Source organism: Pezoporus wallicus, unplaced genomic scaffold (genome assembly GCF_028554395.1).
Source record: "Pezoporus wallicus isolate ANWC-B61680 ecotype Strahan unplaced genomic scaffold, APGP_CSIRO_Pwel_v1 contig_5767, whole genome shotgun sequence".
Taxonomy (NCBI): Eukaryota; Metazoa; Chordata; class Aves; order Psittaciformes; family Psittacidae; genus Pezoporus; species Pezoporus wallicus.
Window position 1 is genome coordinate 2,498,034 of NW_026640599.1, and position 21,110 is coordinate 2,519,143.

The 21,110-nt window shown below is 37.7% G+C and overlaps 1 protein-coding gene across 2 annotated transcripts in view; it reads right to left on the minus strand.

Annotated features, from left to right (window-relative positions):
* ANOS1 (anosmin 1) overlaps positions 1-21,110 on the minus strand; it is a 133,289-nt gene that overhangs the window by 39,787 nt on the left and 72,392 nt on the right. For both annotated transcript variants that reach the window (XM_057419558.1, XM_057419557.1), the window contains exons 3-6: positions 18,934-18,996; positions 15,647-15,869; positions 10,252-10,436; positions 1,759-1,888 (exon numbers count right to left, since the gene is read on the minus strand). In XM_057419558.1, coding sequence (XP_057275541.1) covers positions 1,759-1,888; positions 10,252-10,436; positions 15,647-15,869; positions 18,934-18,996 — 601 coding nt within the window. The remainder of the gene's footprint in view (positions 1-1,758; positions 1,889-10,251; positions 10,437-15,646; positions 15,870-18,933; positions 18,997-21,110) is intronic.

The window sequence follows — 21,110 nt, forward strand, 5'->3', positions numbered from 1 at the left end:
TAAAGAGAGTTTTCCTATGACTTACTATGGACATTCATTACCAGTGTAGGTATTTTGAACAATATACTCCTGTGGCAAGCACAATCAGTAGGGGATGAATTTTTGGGGAAGTAATACAAATCCTGCCTGAAAATGTCATGCTCAAGCCAAAACCTCAGAGTTATCATGATATATACCTTTATGCAATTGCAATTATAGTGGTTCCAAGCAGAGTATCTGGAAAATCTTTACAAACTCAATAAAACAACTCACAATTATCTCAGTCTAAAAGAAAGTTGATGCTAGATTCAGTAACAAAGTGCTGTATCTGCTGAAGTGCTGCTTATGAAGAAAAGCACAAATAAAAGCTGCTGCTTGCAATAAGATCAACACAGCTTGAAGGAGTTCTATTTTTTATTTGACCGAAATGGTATGCTACTTAAGTATAATAAATTCATAAAATAATACTTCTGTTATACTTCAAAAGCAGTCATGGTCAAAGCAGCAATGGGATGTCTATGCCAGCCAAACTTCCTACTACAAATGTGATTATAGCACCAAAAAAAATCATTAAGTCTAATGTATAATTATTCCATAAGTAATTAAACAATCCATACCAGCAAAAGCATTTGCATGCCTCTATAACTGCATCTACAGACAGATTTTTTCCTAGGACTATGTCCTAACAGCAAACGAAAAGCTAGCATGGGAACCCATAGATGACCACTGCCTGTATTGCAAGATAATCCTGTCTGCAGAACAAGGAGGAAATGCATTCCTCAAAGTATGCGTTATACAAGTATAAAGATTCTGTCACTACTAAAACAAAGACAAGTCTTTCCATTAGAAACTTCTATGAGTTGAGTAAAGAATGCTAAATCTCATTCTTCGGCACTGAAGTCAACTAGCATGGTCTGGCAATGCCCACATTATTAACTGCCTTTAAGAGAGGGTGACCACATCCATACCATCTGTTCCCTGGGAAAAGTTTCTGGCCTCTGCTAACTCCAATACTAAGCCTGAGAGTCATCCAGGAAAATGTTGGTTTCTGCAGGTCACAGGCACACAAGGAATAAAGCTAGCAGCTTAACATAATGAGAGATCTGTTTCTATCTTCCCCATCCCTCAATTACCATTTACTGGTACACAAATAATTTTCAAAGTTATCTTATTACCCAAACCTTTGCAAAACCAGAAATGGCAACAAAAAATCCTATAATACTTTGTGGATTGTCCAGCATGCCTTTCTAATGAACAGAAACATGCTACTTAGCATTTATACTCTTTATTCTTAAGCCCTTACAGTTAGCGCTAGCAAGTAGAATGTTATATTAAGAGAGCCCACAGTTCCATCAAAACAACGCTGCTACAATTATTTAGATACAGGCAACAAAAAATTTCAGTACTCTGTTAAACATATGGCAGCAACATATTTCTCATAAGTAAAAGGAAAAATAAGAGAAACCTCTCAGAATAACACACTGAAACCCCAGTTCCTTCATGTTTCATGGTCAGGGCCACGTTTTTTGAGACCAACCATGCAGAAAATGTTTAAAAGAAAGTTTATTCATTGAGACCCCTTACTGACGAAAGAATAATGACACCTTTAAGCTTTAATTCCTTTGCTGACTTCAGAAAAATCTCAAACCATTTCTAAAGCTGGTGGCAAAACTACCTGAAAACCCACCTGTTAAAACCTCTGCCACAAAAGTAGGCAGATCAGGTTGCACTCCACGTGAATGAGCAGAAGGCAAGCACCAGACAGAGGACAAAACTAACCTTTTGAGGATCGGAAGTGCTTGCTGGGTGCCGTGAAGCCTCTCGTCCCATGCACATTCACAGCTGCCACGCGAAACTGGTACCACCTGCTCGCTCGGGTGTCCGGCAGCCGAATGCGCTCGTCTGTAGTCTGGTGGGGAAAATCAAGCTTACATCATTGTTCTAACATGGCTAGTTGTGCTGTCCTCTCCCATGAAATACCTTAGTCAGACTGAAGATGCACCGGCGTCAGCAGGCTATATGCAACCACCTCACCTGACTCCAAGCATCATTCTGCACTGCAAAGCATTTACAGCAGTGGAAAAAATCATATAACCACCCCATTTTACAGTGCATTGGAGGTCTCTTCTGGAAAAAAGTAACCTTTAGAAAACTGGTGAAGCGTTAAATTCACAAAATTGGTTTTCCAGTTATCACAACCTTCACCAGTGTATAGGGCCTAGCTCTTCAGGTGTTGACATTTCATGGAACTCTTGCTCCAGGTCACAGAACTGAGTTCTCCAATTCTCAAAGAACTGGGGGTCCAAAACAGTATCGTGAAATCCATGAGTAGCCACCTTTTCTGGTTCATAGGAAACACAAAACCCTCAGGTAATGAATGGAAGCCTTCTTCAGATCTTTGGCACTTATTTCAAAAAGACACTCACAGACTTAACTCTTCCCTGCAGACTTTTCTCAGGTCATAGGAGATGACCTTTTTCTCCAATAGCACCCACTGAGACTGCTAGTGTCATGAGTTCAATTTCCAACTTCTGTGGAGAGTGCCTTAACTGCTGAAATATGTCATAAGCACAGATGCGTTCAGAACCCTTTCAGCAGGAGGTGCTTTATGTGCCCTTTTTCTGAGCCCTGCTTTCCTCTATCTTTTTTTTTCCTTTTCAACTTTTAAAAAGCTGTCTTCTGCACCGTTTCTTATTTATCCAAAAGTACAACACCAGAACTGAATACAGCCTCCTGGTAACCACTGAATTACTGCCAAGTGCAGAAGACATAGCATTCCTGTAGAACTCATCCACTTGTTGTGGATTTTACTTTTGCAATTACCTCTCTGTCTAGTGCTCAATTTACTTTAGGATGTCATGTTTACCGCATTTTAATTTAATTCCTTAATCAAAATAACACATGAACCTGAACCAAATGTCCTGTACATGTCTAAATATACTATACAATGGTTCCTGGTGATCATTACTGACCAAATATGTGACCTCATTAAAAATGAAGTGACACCAATTTATTTTTACAAGCCCTGTTGTCTATAACTTCAAAATCCCACCTTCTCCATATAGGATTTAATGTTACTTGCAATGATGCCAAGTAGCTCCCAGAAAAGGCATGGCATGATTTCTTCTTTTTGCTCCCTTTCCAATCTGTATAAGAAAGTAGCAGCTGCTCACCTAACTCAGATAGCCAGAAATTGAGGAAGTTGCTTCAGCTCTCCAGTAATGGTATTTTTAGAGACCTAAAAAATTAAAATTTGTAGGTGTGATCCTACGCTTAGTTTCTTCATTTGGTGACAATCAAAATTTAGGGAAACACATAGCTCATTTGCATGGGCATGTAAAGGAAAGAGAGCCTTTCTAAACTGCACTATTAATTGCTCTCAGACTGGTAAGTGCGGCAGACTTTGAACCCCTTACGTACTGCTGCTACTCAGAGTCCTCCTCCATTCAGACTGCTGAATTTGTCTTTTTAGTGCCAGCATGGGTAACAGTCCAGACGTTTTCATCCTCTGCCTCTTTTTTTCTTTTTTTTCAGCTTTTATGTTACCTGTAGAGTGAATTATCTCCTCCAGTCAAGGGGTTCCCCTAGGGAAGGAAAAGCCTACCTGAACCAACTTTTTCTACTATTTTCATTTTATGGAGCACTCAAATGTGCTAGGTTTTTTCCAGCATACTGAGGCACACATTTTCAAAAATTTATAGATAAGACACAACAGTGAACTAGAGTAATATGAACTATCACTATATCAACAGAAAAAAATCAGGGATATATTCAGACTATTGCAATTGAAATCAGTATCAGGACCAGTACCTAATTCTAATTAACTAGCTGGGTTTTTAAATACATATTTGCTAAATTTAGTTACAAGGCAAGTATAATCTGAATAGACTTGACCCCAAATTCCTCAGCTAAGGAATCTTGTTTGTCATTTGCATCAGTTCAGCTATTCTGCTAGAACTAATTAAAAGAAAGGATTTCAGTTGTGTCAGTTTTCCATGGCAACCATGAAATACTGTAAAATCAAATAATCTGTCAATACGTATAACCAAAATTATTTTAATTTATGAACATGCCTTGGGGCTATTACTTTCATCATTCATTTTGTTGGCAAAGCTCCTGTTAAACTCAATGGCATGCAAGAGGTGTATTTGTAATTCCTGCATTATACACTACTTTGGCACCTCTAAGCAACTTTTACATAGATCTGATAAATTTCAAGATAGAGCTAAATACTACTGAGATAGCTTATATTACCTTAATTGTAAATTGAACTTTTTAGTTTAATTGCTTTAGATTAGTTCTCACTATTTAAGCATGTTTTGAGCTGAGATCATAATATTCACAGTCCTTTCATTATTTGTCTCATATAAATGTAAGGCCATACTAAATGGTTTGTGAAGTGGTGTTAAACAAATAATGTTTGAATTTCACCACACACCTAAAATTCTGCCTAAACATGAGAGAAATAATTTTACTGATTTCTTAGACTGCTAGTATATATATATATATATATATTTTTTTAAGAATAACAAATAAACCCCAAAATTATCATTACGGGATCATAATTAGTATTTATTTTGGCTATGCATTACCTATTTAATTAGAAAAGGAATGCTTTGAATCTAAGCTACAATCTTAATAGGTGTTTCATTTGGAATAAAATAACAAATGAGTCCTCAGATAAAAATCACTGGCCAACATGTCCACCTTTAGCACCATCCAAACTTCAATGAAGACAAGGGAAAGTTCCCATTAATTACATCAGGATGCAATTATATACATGCTCTTACGTATATAATTACAGCAGCATGCAATTATACATGCTGCTCTTATATAAGAGCAGCATGTAATTGCAATGACATAACCTGGAGAATACGGGGAACAGCTTCACTCTTCTTCCCAGGAGTGCATTTTAGATCCAAGGACAACAGGCCACCTCCAGTGACCAGAAGGAAGAAAGTGGTTGTGCTTTCCAGTGAGAATTTGGCTAATATTTGCCCAGAGCTGCCCCATTTTGGAAGCACTGACAATTCTACCCATCTTCAACGGCAGCCCCTACCTGCTCAAGCCTGAGGTCCTCTGTAAGTAGAACCCTCACTCAGTCTTTCAAAAGGGGATTATCTGCTACTCTCTTCAAAATGCCTACAAAAATTTCACCTGCTGCTCATACAACTGAATAATTAATGTGCTCACCCAGAATGTGGATAACCTATGTTCAATCCCTCCCTTTGTCTGAAAGGATGGGAGAAAATATTCTGTAGCATGTTGCATGCTTTTTTGAATTAGACCATGTTCTACATTCATGGGCAAAACTGTTCCTCAGAGGAAGGAAGGCTGAAAGTTAAAATTTCTCCTCAGGAAAAGGGATGGGGTAGAAGAAGAAAGAGAATATACTATCCAGCATATGATCCAGCAGCATAGGAGTTAGGCCAGACAGATGGGAATCTTGTGTCACCAATCCAAGGATTTTTTTTTTCTGTCATTCATATATATATATATATATATATATACGTAAAATTTGGTGCAAGGTCTCTGTAGCAAAGAGTGGTGCAGAGAACTCTCCCCTATCCAAGGATTACAGTATTAAATGGACTTTTTCACTGTGTTCATTCCCTTACCTTCACACTGATAATCCTGACTCCTTTCTGAAATACAGTTTCATGAAAATAGGAGAGGACAGCCTTAGCCTGCTAAGTTACTAGCTCTACACTTGCATTTGAAACAACACACAGCGACAAAAGAATTTGAAGCTCAGAGATCAAAGGGGTACCATCCAGGGTACCAGAACAGCTGAGTTTGTTTCCTCTGATACAGAAGAAAACTGACAGTGCTGCATCTACTACTCTACCAAAGGACAGCAGACCTCCCATCTCATGTGAGTGCAATCCCACACAAGGTGGGCATGCTCTAAGAAGGCTTACCAAAGCAAGCCCCTCCTGGAAGATGGAGAAAGAAACCTTTAGTGTACAGGACTGGTGGTTAACTCCAGCAGGGATTTCTCACTGCCGAGGACTGAGAAACTTTTTGCGATGCTCAGAACCAGAATTTTAGGTGTCTCAGAAACTTTAAGTTTTTTTAAAAAAATTAGTTATCCACAAAGCTTAGACAATTCCAAAGAGAAGCATTAAAGTCTGTCACAATCAAGCTAGCAGTAAATACAGGCATTGTTTTGTTTTGTTTCTTTATTTTTTAATAAAGGAATAAATTAATGGGTAAAACTCATTATTGTCTGCCCCTATGTATACATAAATATATATGCACACACATTCTTGACATCCATTCACACACACATATTCTGTCTGAAAATAACTGACCTGGCATATTTGAATTAACTTCATTAATTAACTTAATACAATTATATATCTACATTTCAAATGTAAACAGCAATACTATTATTTTAGGAAAGCATTAGCACCAAACAGAACTGTAAGTTTGTTAATAAGATATACAGTAGAATTACAGAATCAGCTAGGTAGGAAAAGACCTTTAAGACCATGAAGTCCAACCATTACCCCAGGACTGCCAAGACCACCATTAAACCAGGTCACTAAGGGCCTCATCTACACCGTTTCTTAATACTACCAGGGATAGTGACTCCACCGCTTTCCTGGGCAGGCTGTTCCAATGCCTGACCACCCTTCCAGTGAAGAAATTTTTCCTAATATCCAATCTAAACCTCCTTTGGTGCAGATTGAGGCCATTTTGTCTTGTCCTATTGCTTGTTACTTGGGAGAAGAGACTGAACCCCATTTCACTACAACCTCCCTTCAGGTAGTTGTAGAGAGTGAAAAGGTCCTCCCTGAGCCTCCTCAGCTCCAGACTAAACACCCTCAGTTTCCTCAGCCCTTCCTCACAAGACTTACCCTCCAGACCCTTCACCAGCTTCATTGCCCTCACTACAAGAGAGTCCTCAATGTCTCTCTTGTAGTGAGGAGCCCAGAACTGAACACAGTATTTAAGATGCATCCTAACCAGAGCCGAGTACAGGGGATGATCACTGTCCTGACCCTGCTGGCCACATTACTGCTGATACAGCCCGGGACGCTGTTGGTCTTTTTGGCCACCTGGGCAGAAGCTGACTCATGTTCAGGCTGCCAGCAATCAGCACCCCCAGGTCCTTTTCCAATAAACACCTTTCCAGCCACTCTTCCCCAAGACCATAGCTTTGCATGGGAGCAATTGCCAAGCAGATATGTTGCCATTTACCACCACTCTTTGGGCTCTGCCATCCAGCCAGTTTCCAGCCCAGTGAAGAACACACCTATCCAGGCCATGAGCAGTCAATTTCTCCAAGAGAATGCTGCGGGAGACAGTGTCAAATGCTTTACTAAAGTCCAAACCGACAATGTCTACAGCCTTTCCCTCATCAACCAGGTGGGACACCTTATCACAGAAGCTGCTTTATGAGCAGCATGTGCAGCACTTAGGATCAACTGCTCCATGACCTTCCCTGGCACTGAGGTCAGGCTAACAGGCCTGTAGTTTCCAGGTTCTTCCTGCTTGCCCTTTTTATAGAGAGGCATCACACTGGGCAACCTTCAGTGCTTGGGTACCTGCCCACTAGACCAGGACTGCTGATAAATAATGCAAATAAATAAATAAATAAAAGCAAACTCTTCTGCCAGCTCCTTCAGCAGATATTCTCATGGGACACAGCAGTAGATCCTGCTCAGACGGTTAAACCTTGAAAAACAGCAGTGTAGGAAGCTTGCATAACCAATTAGGACACTATACATCACAGCTAAGTAGTGTCTTAATTTCCACAGTTTTTATGCTAACCAACGGAAATTAGTCAAATAATTAATTATGTCAAGTTTTCCCAAAAATGTGTAGTAAAAAATCTAAAATCCCTTCTTCCTGAAGGGAAAAATAACTGAAATTGTTTTGAATGTGTTTGGTTGCTGTATAGATTTGGAGACTTAAATAATGTATTAATAGATTGAGCCTTCCACTTTACAATCTGATGATATTATAAAATACAAAGGAAACAAACTTGTTCAAAATTATTTTTTCAATACCAAATGGCTGAGCTCTTCACAGCCTTTGCCTATAATTAAGGTCTCACACCCCAATGTTTAGGAATCATACAAGGAAAAATTCTCTCTGGACAAGAAAAGCCCAGAGGCTGTGCACACAGTCAAATCAGTCAAATTGGATATCCATCTTTCTTGCTTGATATTGCAAAATAAATTCTGTTGCATTCTTTGCACACGAATGTGACTGCCTGGTGGGATGTCTAAAACTACAAACACCATGGGGGTACATTACTCTAAAGAGACAGAAATTCTGATTACTAGCACGCCTCAAGGGTGCCCAGCCCCAAGGTGTACAAAGTTTGCAAAGCCAGTCAGGCATCCTGAAGACTTGCTCTGAACTGACATCCCCACTGGGGTCCATCACACAATCAAAACCTCATCTCTTGTGATGCAGAAGGGACAGCAAAGTTGCCAGAAAGATGTCAGCTAGAGGAAGCTTCTCCTGCCAGAGTGATTAAGTCAGCCACTTCTGCCACCACACAACAGACCTGCAGCAAAGGCAGCTGCCAGGGTTACTGTCACTCTTACACAGGAAAATGTTTCTGAAACGTTCTCTTCTGTACATCCAATGCAAGGCAGAGGTCTGTACTGGAGCAGTGGAGCACATATAGTGCACGCTTCCAGAAATGTACATGAGGCCTGTTTTACAGCAGTGCTCTTCCTCCAGACCTTTGCAGTCTGGATCCAACAGCCAAAAGAGTTGGGCTTCAACAGTCTAGCACATACACATGGCATGATAAGAGTGAAGATTAATTCAGATCTGGCTCATTTTTGCTACATGGTATTTTCCTGATAGCAAAGACAGGAGGTTATTTGCTGAGTACGGACAACGCAGATTTGAGACCTGCACCTCAGCTGAGAGATAATAAATAAGTTGGAGACTTTATCAGGTTTGGAGATGTGCACATTCCCTTAGGCTTGCACAAGCAGGGTTTCATAACAGGCTCTGCTGCAGGTGACTTTTTCTAAGCAAGATGCTACAGCCCCTTGTAGCACCACACTTAAGCTAAGAACTTCACTTCTGAGTGCTCAGTTTTGCAAGTTTGACATTATTTTATGATAGCTTTTTCCTACACAGTCTGAACTGGGAATGAACACAGATTGTCAGAGAATTTAAACTCTGTTTTGTAGGTAGATCCATTTATTGTTTCTTTCACTTTTTTTCCCAGCTATAAGGGTGTTTTCCAGGTCTTTTCAAAACCAGCATTTTACTTTTCTTGTCAGCAGGAATGAGGGTGAAGCAGTTAATATAAATGATTGGAAGCCTGCCATCCAGGTGGACTGTCAGCATGTTAAATAACAGATTGAAAATGGGGAGGAACTAAGTGAAAATTTATGCTCTGTTGGCTGCTTCTCATCAAGAAACATTTGCTCATGAATCTTATATTTTCAGACTGGATTGCACTGAGTGATAAGACCATGACATCATAGGCTTTTCCAAACTTGGAGGGTCACATCTGAAAAAAAAACAACTTTACAGAGAATAAAGATTTTATTATTGTTTTCTGGTTGATTTTTTAAAAAATAGTCTTTTCACCAATTATATTTCTTATATTTTTTATAAGACACAAGCCATGCTTTCAACACTATGTACCGAGTCACGAACCTCAGAAGGACTATTTCTCTTATATGCTTCCTTCAACAGATTTTGGTATTGAATTCTACATTTTTCAAGAGATTAATGACTTTCAGAGACTTTGGAATTCTCATCTGAATAGATCATAAGGACGTGATTACAAGAAAGTGTTACTCACTGGCATTATGCAAATCAAGCCTCCAGACAGTTCTATACATTTTTATCTATAGTGAGCAAACCTACAAAATAAACTAATTTTGAAAACCTAAACCTCTGAACATTTTTTTTTCTTTTGGGGACAAGGAAACCATTAATTATTTCTCTACCGATATATTCACATATTTTTTATAAAGTCATTTTTAATACCAAAAGCATTTGAGGTTTCTATAACTGAAAAACTGGAAGTGAAAAAACAGAAGTATTGAGTCAGTCTAGAAACAAATGAACCAGTCCAGTCTGGTTCATTCAGCAGTTTAGTAAGACCCTGGAGGTCTAGATTATGTGTGCAGCACTGTTGTGACCTGAAGAGAGACTCTATAAAGGGATCCTTCTGCATAAGCCGTCCTACCTGTAAGTAATCTAACTCTTCTCTAATCTGAAGAAGACCTTTAGATCATGATTTGGAAGATAGCGACCCACACCACTTTATAAACAACTGACCTGTGCCACAGTTTGCCAGTTGGTAGCATCATCCTCACTTGGATGGATTCCTTGATTCCACCTCCTCTGCACAACATAGATCACAGGCTCAATGGAAATATTGAATTTTGAAGACCACTTCACCTCTAGGTCTCCAGACTGAAGTTCTATGAATTTTAATTCTTTCCGAGGTTTCAGTGGAACACCTGTAATAGGAACATGCAGACAAAAATATGTGAACAATTTAAAGATGTGATTAAACCAGATATAGATTAAGCCGTACAAAAAATAACTAAGGAAAAAAGAAGACTGTTGGTTAGACAGAAGGAAAAAAGGGAGGAAGGCAGCATGGCAGTTTCAGAAGGGCTCCCAGCTGACCAATCTCTGCTAACAGTAAGACTTATTTTTACAGAAGTCTTCAAAATTATTTATTTCATTTAAAAACTAAAGGATCTGAAAGTCATAAGCTAAAATTGATCTCACAGAAAATACTTTCCAAATATGCTTTGGTAATCTGGAGAATGATCTCATTGTTATCAAGCAGAATCAGCTTTTCCTTTTGTTCAGTTTCTAACCTAATTTGTCCTTAAACACATTTAATGACAGAATTTTCACAGCATGACATAGTAATCTATTCCACTACTTCTATCCTTACCATTAAAAACCTTTCACACTACCATGTTTAGTTTCCTGCACTTAAACTTGATAGTTGTCCATGATGTTCATGGATTGTAGAGAACATGTTCTTTCTTTCATCTATGGAGGAGCCTTTTATGTACCCACAAGACTTATCATGCCCCTAAAAGTTTTCTTTTTCAGTCTACTAACCTCAGTGCACTCCATTTTCTTTTAAATCAGTGTTTCTAGACCTCTGATCATTCTTGCAGCTCTCTTTGGAATCTCTCCCATTGGCACACAGCCCTTCAGAGTCAGGCCTAAAACTGGACACAGACTGCGCCCAAACTCTTACCGTTTCACACATCTTATGATATACTTAAGAAAGCTGTTTGCCTTCTTCATGGTAGCAAGATCTTACTGACTCATATACAGCTGTATTGTATGATGTGTCACTGTCCACTCTTCCCTAAATATACAGGAAAGGTAATTCCAAGGCATCTTGGAATAAACAGCTCTTATGCATGATGTCTAATTATTACCTTTTGAAGACAAAGGTGTGTTTCTAAAATTTTACTGTAAGTTCTCCTTACACAGGGACACTGAAGGATGGTTCCATTGCTTATAATGCCGGTAACATCATATTTTTAAAAACATCCGCAGTAGCTTGAAGGAAAAAAACTCTTCAAATTTGGCATCTTTTGATTAAATCAACAAAATCAAGTGTTGGATACTTTTCTCTAGAAAGAATTTAGGAACTCATATATTTCACTGCACAGCATTTTGTCACTTCAGAATATGTCACAAATAAGATTTCTATGCTGACATACAAACCTTCTTAGCAAGTTATCAGACCCACTTCAGTTATTTTGTCATTTCACTGGGTGTCCACAGAAGTACAGCTATATGTGTTGGTTTGATAAACTGTTTCCCACTCAGTCTGCCACAGATGACTGAGTACCAAAATTTCCTTAGGTGAACAAATCACTTTTGTATTTTAAGAGGTGTTCTCCTAAATCTGATTATACAATTAGCTACAAGTAAATAAAAATTGATCCTGTCGCCCTTGAACAAACTTAAAATCAACCTGAGTACTTAAATCCAGTTATCACAGCAGTTTAAAGCCTGGATATCCTCCAACAGCCTGCAGTCTTAGTCTAATATAATGAAAATCGTACAACATGTCAGCTCAGATTTCCACATTTGAAAATCCTTCTTTAATTGTGATGTACAATAATCCTACAATTTGCATGTAAAGAAAACTTCCATCTGCTTTGCATTAGAGGCAGTTGGATTCACTTGATTGCAAGTATATCAGCCTCTCTGGTGCTACGTAATTGCGCGCAGATGGGGCGCAGCAGCACAAACAACGAGAGCACTGCACAAGTGCATTTTAAAATACTTTTGTATAGCCAGCACCATCAATATACTATCCAGATGTGTAGACCAAATTACTCTTCAATGTGCTTTTTATTATGTAAATGGTCTGCCCTTTCATCATGCTGGAACAAATTAGTCCTCTGAAGTCCACAGCTCTTAACTGAAGAATTCAAATCTCATTGCTGTACGTGTGCAATACCAGAACCTAAGAAAAATGTTTCTAAAGGTGTCTTTCAAACAGCACGTGCATTGCTACGCCATGAAAACATAAATGCACATTGGCCCATCATAAGAATCTGTATCTTTAATGTAATCTACAGGAATGCATGTTTCCATGGAAGGGGTTTGGACTGTAAAGGGTTTATTCCTGGCATCTGTACCATTGTAACACAGTCATTCAAAGACTCAGAGATGTGCACTTTTAAAACTGTACACTATTTTTTAATACAAAACTATTTTTCTTTAAGCATGAATAGAGCCTTTAAACTATGGGTGACCATCTGGCTCTAGCTGCCCTATTGTGATGTGTTCGTAATGTCACAACCTTTAAATGGCGTATCTTCTCATCACAATTTACCTTGCCCAGAACTGCAGTTCAGTCTGCTATATGGATTGTTCCCTTACACATCTCATACAAAACTAGTTAGCCTGCTTTAGACAGCATAAACCCTAAATCTCTGTTAAAAAGAGGTCCTGAAAAGTTCACACAAGTAGGTGTATCATCACATCTGAGACCACTAACTTCTGAAAAGAAAAAAGATGATGGGTAATGTTTTCACCTGTCACCAGCTGTGTGCAGAAGAATATAAATGTCCTTGTCCCCTTACTTGGGGAATGCATATGTGCACATTAGACAAAGTGAATGCAATCACACATTTTCCATCCTTTTCTCTTCATTCCCTTTTTTTTTCCTACATTTTTTAACTATTATATTTCTGATCACAGATATTGCTCCCATTTCTATTTCTAAAGTACCAAATCTTCTTCAGGCACTCGTTGTTTATAACATCATTATGTCCATATAGAAAACAAAAACCTGATAGGCCATGGAGAAGGGACACTTTCTAAAGTCCTTCACTAGTTGAAGTGATATAAAGAAGGAAGATGAGGAAAAGTAGGACAGAATATTTGATATCTCCAGTAAAGGGAAATAAAAATGTGAAAACTATGTAACTGATTATGAATACTCCCAACAAAGATGAAAAAATACAATGACAATGGACAGTTTAAAAATTATAGTGAATGAAAGCCAATAAACAATTAAGGTAACAAGTAACCAAACTTGTTATGTTAACCTAACCACATTTGCAATATATGACTTTGGTGGCAGTGTACTTACATTAATATTCTTTCAGAATTGGAATTTACCACTCAGCACTAGAGGGCAAATCCAGTTTGTAAATCCAGATGGGTATTTCAAATCTGCTGCTGTTACTACTATGAGCTTGATCAACAGTAAAACTATAGGGACTCCTGTAGACTCTTAGATTAAATCTGTATTCATTTTCCAGCTGTGAGTGTTGTCAAAATTATAAGAGTAAATACTAAACCTATTCATTAGACCTTAGACATGCTTTCCAAGTTTGCTCTTCCTCAGTGACACGAAGGTCATTTACCCCTGGAAAAAATGAATAGCAAGCCTGCTCTGCTTCTATTTGTCCTGTGTTGCAGAAAGACAGGTTGAAGAGCTGAGAAGGCAGCAAGGTATTGGGCTTGCCCTTCCTTTGCAAGACATATATGTATGCTCTTACAAGCAAGCACCTCCTGCAGACAGGTGATGTTAGAGATTAGTTCTGTTCCTATATAATCAGGCTGAACAGTAGTAGACTTTCCAGTGTGCAGTTACACAACATATCATACGCTGTCATACCCTATGTCCTCTGCAAAAGCATGCAGTCTCATTTCATTTGGTTGGTTGGTTGTTTTTACCTTTTTTCAGTTATTACATTTACCACAATGCTTTGCAGTTTTGGTATGAAGCCTGATCATGTAAATCATTACATGTACAATACAAATGCCAGTTTATCACTCTGATCATTTGTCTCAAGAAGATGAAAGAAATAACTAAGTAATCAATTTTAATAATTTTCATTTTGAAAGGTGCTGTGTACAAGAGTGTTAATTCCTTACAGTTGTAAAGGGGCTGCTCTGAAGTATCTTAGAAGCAAGAGAATTTCCCTTCTGCACTGGAAATCTAGATCACAGTACTGACTGCTGTTCAAAATACCCTGAGTACTATCTTCATCAAACTTATGCTTACTCAACCTCTATGACTTCTAGATAAAACTTTCTCTATTCATGTAAGTAAATAAGATAGTGTTTCATGACAGCCCATTCTGTACACACAATGAAGGGATTCAAAAAATCAAAGCACATTTCTGACATACATTCTCATCCCTAGGGACATTCAAAAACATGCATCACCACTTCAATTAAAATAATGAACTTAAAATCACCATCTCCTTCACATATTTCACTGTTTTTCCATCCATAGAAATAAATCCTGGAGCCTGGAGCTTAGTTCAGAGTTCCGCTGATTAGGCTCTCCACAGAGAGCCCATACTATCTGAAGAATAACTGATTAATATCCAGTTTTGTTTTTGTTTTTTTTTTCTAACAAAATATTCCAACTCTGCAGAACAAGAAAATGCCTTTCATAAATGTTAATTGTTCTGCATTAGAAGCATATTTTCAGAATATCTCCATGTATAAAGCTTTTTATAATTACAAGAAATTAAAATTTGGAGTTTATCTAAGCAAACAATTTCTTCATATAAAAGTTCTTGCCCATGGATGTCAAGGAAAACTTTTTTTTACAGAATCTCAGGACTCAGATTAAATTTTTTTTAATAATACTGCCTTAGATTTAAATAATAAATCTATATACATATGTGGATATTATAATCTTTCACTTTTTTTTTTTTAAGTCATTAATAACACCAATGCCAAATATACCACATTAATTTGTTCTTTTACTAGCTCATCTCACATATCCTATTTGGTAGTCCTACCTGCTTGGCTTATAAAAAAAAATATTGTTCGATTAATAGGACTTGGACGATTTATTGGTAAATATTTTCCTGCTGCATTCTCTCTCATCTCCATCAAATTAAGTGAGACTTCACCTAAACTGGCAAGTTTGTTCTGCTTAAGATGATTCATAATAGCCACATGTTTACATTCCACAGATTTCCAGACATGGGCTTCACAAGGGAAAAAAAAAAAAAAAAAAATCAGAAAGCTGAGCAACATTTTTCTCTGGCTTTCAACTCTTTCAGTGTCCCACCACATCTCTACAGGCACCTCTCCTTTTTTTCCCAACCGTACAAACTCATCTGAAATGAAAGACCTGGTTTCTGAGGAGACTTTATTATGGAATGAAGTTATTAGTCCAATATGAACACATATTAATAATCTCTACCTTTGTACAGATTTTTTGGAACTTGGCACGTATGCCCACATCCATTGGAACAGCATTTCTTCACTCCCGAACATTCACTGTCAGCTTCACAACTTTCAACACAGGCAGCTGCAAAACCACTGGCCTTCTCAGGTGCTGGGCAGTCCCCTTGCTTTACAGACAGGATGTACTTAAGGAATTCACAGCTAGTTAGGCATTCATAATTCTTCTTGGGGAAAAGAGGCTAAAGGGAAAACAAAAGAACACATAAAGTTTTCAACCGGTCAAACCCAAATAATTAATTAAAAAAGTGGTACTTTTTCCAAGACCTCCTAAAGAAAAATTCAGATTCTCAGCTTTTGCAAGACTATCCCTGAAGATTTACATATCCAAGCCACTTCTAAAAAATCATTCCAAGTACAGAATGATGAATTCCCTCAAGTAAGACCACCATCTTTAATGGAATAAAGTTGGTTTTGTCTGCCAACTTTCCCTTGTTTTGCTCACACTGGCTGGCTACAAAGTTGCTCAATGCCAGATCAAAAACATGTCCAAAACAAAAGGGAAGCAATGGTCAGATGGTCTTCTTTTTTTTTTTTTTCAGACTACCCACATTCCTCCATTTGTACTTCATAACACTTTACCCACAGTATCTGATGCAATACCACTCTAGATAAATAAGTGTAATCTTGTTTCATTATACTGTTTGAACTGAGTTGGCTATGAGAAGATTTTGCAGCATCTTTATGTCCTTGCCAGCATATTAGTAATTGTGTAATTCTTCATGGAACTGGAACTACATTTCTGATAAAAATATTAACAGAAAATACAGATTAAAATAAGCATTAAATATATTGATTAAGGATCAAAGCAAATGCTACTTTTCAAAGAAATCAAGTCCTAGATATATGAGCAGTTGCTTCAGTGCATAGACATTTTATAGCATGTGTATTACTCAGTGATTTGCAAGGTTCACTTAAAACTGTATTGAGAAAGGATATATCACCCTGGTGAGAACATTGTGTACTACATGGGGATTTCATATCCTCTTTTATCTGGTGATCTAATTAGTTTGGTGCAAAGCCAGCTAAAATGATTCCCTCAAAGTGATTCATGCAACTGTAGATGGGCAACCCATGCAACTGGGGTTATCTACAGCCTGCCTTTCTATCTCAGAGTAAACAAAAACCTTCCACTCTGACAGATCTGATTTACAGATTCCTAAACCTACACAGAAATTATAACCCAGTCCTCATCCAACTATTCATATAACTTCTGCAACTTCCTTCCATCTTCAAGTGTGTTACTTTCTTATTTTTATTGTTCTCATATTTCTGGCAAAATGAGAAAGACTTCAGTATTATGGAGGCCCAGGTGTTTCACAGATTGTGTGTCAGTTTATGCTCAAAAGTGACTGTTTGGTCCAAGAACAATGCCACTACATTACCTCTCCCATCTTGTCCTACAGAGCAGTCCAGAATTTTTGAATCAGGCTTTTAAAGATGCATTTGGGTGTTATGGCTTAACCATATGGATACCAAAATGAGAAGTCCTTATATCTCCTACTGACCCTGTGATCTCTGCACATGGGCTCACGCTGTTCCTGCCATTGGGATGCGCCTGACCCCATGGTTGGCCAGTTAAGAAGCTACCAGCAGGAAAGTGAATTTATAGGGAGAAAAAAAGGAATTAAGTAAACTGTCTTTCTTCCTCACACATAAGGTTGCTTTAATATTAGTGCACTCATTCAGTAGATAAGAAGTAACATATCAAGCATGGACCTTGAGAAACAAATGCTAAATTGCTGCTTCCAGATTTTTTGCAAAATACAAAATGATTGAAAACACTCTCAAAGGAAAACAGCCTTGTTTAATTCAATCAAACAATGTCTATGGATCATATATGAGTCTGAGAGAAATGAAAGGGGCCCTGTGCTTTGGTGTGTGTGAAAGCAATTTCAAATCCTAAAACGTCACAAATTTGCAGCTACTTAATTAAAATCTTTATAGCTCCCTGAGGCATAATACGTCCTCAAGGCTTCTCCTCCTCACCCTATTTCACAGCTCATTTTTCAGTTAGCTGCTAAATGTGCTGCTCTTCATTAAGGGCCTCTGAAGTTCTAAATTTAGCTTCAACCACAAAACACTAATCAAGGAGGGATGGTCACTGTTTTTAACTACTGTAGAACAGTGTTCTACAAATGTTTTCCTTTTAAACCAATTTTATACATATTTTCACCCAAATCTGGAAACATACAGCCTGAGAAGTGATGCATGAGATCGACATAAATTACATCCACTAAAAATGCTTTATTACACTACCCTAGAGTTTTGTGTATGAGGAAGCAGCAATTAATTTGTGCTAAAAAGTTCATACAAGGATTGGTTTTCATGAAAAAAATTTACTTTGTCTTGTAAATACATAGATCAGTAATCCCTATTTACACATAAATTGGTGGGTTTTTTTAGTTGAAATTACAGCTTTTTCCCAAACATCTTCATGATACTTAAAGTCATTTAGACATAAAATATGCTCTTGTACTGGAAAAATAGTGCTGAGAGTGGTGAGGGAGGAGTTACATCAGTATTAGCAGCTAGATCATTATTCGATTAAGGTCCCTTCTACTTTTTTATAGAATAAGCTTCGTAAACATACACTTTCATAGACTTGATTAAAGTTGTATCTTTATATTGATTTAGTCATAATAAAGCAAAATTCTACTGAGATTGTATTTCCATTTTGTACCTAAAACCACCCCAGAAATGTAACTTTTGAGTGTGGACTTTCACCAATTCAGCAGAGCCATGTTTCAAATCTAGTAAAACCATTTATTCTTTTCTAGAAATCAGATTGACTTTCACATACAGGAAAGCATCTGTTCTAGCTACCTTGCACTAGGATTTTCACACAATGACATTTTATCTTTTAAACAAAGATGCTCTTTCTTACTCTTTCTTTCTATGGCCAGAAAAGATAGAACAGCATGTGGTAGAAATAGCATTTACTGGAAGTATTTAACAGCACCTCAGCACCTTCTGAGAGAAGCTATGTAAGTGTGGTTGGATCAAGTCTTAAAACTTTAAGCTGAGATAAATCATTTGTTCAGAAAAAAAAAAAGGCAAAAAAAAAGAAAAAATCCTTTTTTTTTTTTTTAACCTCAATATAGCTAAATTGTTATATGTGTACCTATTCAAATGTAGGCAAATGCTGTGAAAATCACGTTTGTTAGTTGTCTCCTTGAAAGTAATAATTTAAATGAAAGAGACAGCTAGAGCAAAGTGAGAAAGAGTGCCCTTGGGCTGACTTACATCACAGAAGCTTTGGCAATGGTTTTTCTTTAGGTCCCAGGACTCTTTGCAGGGCTCCAGGCACTAGGAAAAATCAGGAGGAAGAGGAGTGTCAGAAAGAGAAAGAAATAAACAACCACAAATGACCCCATTTCTTCTCCAGTTTTTTGTTTGGCCCATAGGAAGTTAATAATAGGCTTTAAAACTCTACTTCTCCTGAGGATAAGACTGTCATTGAGTCATGGTGTCAGAGCAAGGTCATGCCAAGCCATGGTTAGATTACAAGAAATATTTCCAGTTTTCGTTACTGTACAAAGCAATTGCCTCGCTTGATTATATGCCATCCTATTTTCCACATTATTGAATTTAGGTCCTAATACCATTTAACACTGTGTCACTAGATCACAGAGACAATGTCAAAAGCACTACTCTCAACTACAGAAAGTTAAATCTTCCCTTCACTGACCAGTCTAAAGATTTGATGGGCGTATTGCCTTCCCAAGCGAGAAACTATTTCATCAATCTATGGAGTAAACTTCATAGCAGAGGTTTAACCACTATTCCTGCATAAATAGACAACGTTCACTGGTCTGTTAGCAAACCACTTTATTTCAAGTACCACATTATCATTTCTTCACCTGCAACCTCTACTGCAATGTTTACACAGAGAGTTAAGATTCAAACTCTGCAAACCAAAGTCAAGCTTCACAGTTTAGAAAAATCAAACTATTAACATTTTCTGCAGCTGAAACATAAATTCAGACTCGCATCCAGAAACATTTTCTCTTCCTTTGTTAAGACATACAATCTTGGAAAATTATGTAATTGTTAGGAATTAATATCACCTACTCCTTCTGGTAATAGTGCATACTATTGCACCAAAAGAAACTTACTGCACCAAAAAGAAAGGCTTTTGACATGCAATTCAGAATTTATATAATTTGTTTCTTTTATACATAGTATTAGATTGGATCTATATGCATTTACGCTACTCAAAACCAAGCATAAATACACATAGGTTACCACCTATATCATACATATACTAAAAAAGTTAGTTTTTTAAAAGTTCAGCATTTCTCTTATTAGTGATAAAGCCTGAAAATATAATAAAACCATTAGTCACAGAGATACGTATTTCAGCAATGACAAATACCACTTAAACATTTCATATATATATATATATATATATATATAGGTATTTTATAGAATCATAGAATAGTTAGGGTTGGAAAGGACCTTAAGATCATCATGTTCCAACCCCCCTGCCATGGGCAGGGACACCTCACACTAAACCATATCACCCAAGGCCTCATCCAACCATCCAACCCAACACTGCCAGGGATGGAGCATTCACAGCCTCCCTGGGCAACCTATTCCAGTGCCTCACCACCCTAACAGGAAAGAATTTCCTCCTTATATCCAACCTAAACTTCCCCTGTTTAAGTTTTAACCCATTACCCCTTGTCCTATCACTACAGTGAGACTCAACTCTCTAGCTTTTCAAATTTCACAATATGTATGCTTTATACAAAGTAATTGGAAGGATACATCATAAAATGTCACTGAAATCTGTAAGTTTATTTAATTCCAGAGTGTTGGTTCCTCCTATGGCATAGTTACTGTACGTTTAAGCTCAATAACATTGGCATGCCAATTTTGCAGTTCTCCTGTCTGATGTACAAATTACAGAGGTATAAAATACTGTAAAGTCAAAATGGGCAACATTTAGACTTTGTCAATGATCCCCAAGGCTCTCAGGATTTTCATATCCTTGCTTCACTGCTGCATAGCACAGAGAGCTTATTTATACCAACATATCAATATTGAGATGACAACTAGGACCAAGTTTACGCTGACCAGACCACCTTACTTGCAGGCTCTAGAGCAATACAGTTCATATTTCTGGAAGTAAAGACCAAGATGCTGTATGCTTCACAGGGTTTGTTCAAGGCATTTTTACCAAGGTATCTCTACCTGCTATATAAGTAACCTCTGACACTTGATGCCTTGTCTGGCTGCCGCTCTGTCACAATAATCACTCAGGACAGCCCAGACTACTTTCAGCATCCCCTGCCATCAGGGCAGGCAGAGATGATGGGCATCTCAACTCAGACACTTCAAAGGACAGATGGACAAAGTGAACCAGGGCTGAGCAGTAGCCTGCAGTACAATTGCTCTCAGAATACTCCAAGAAAAAC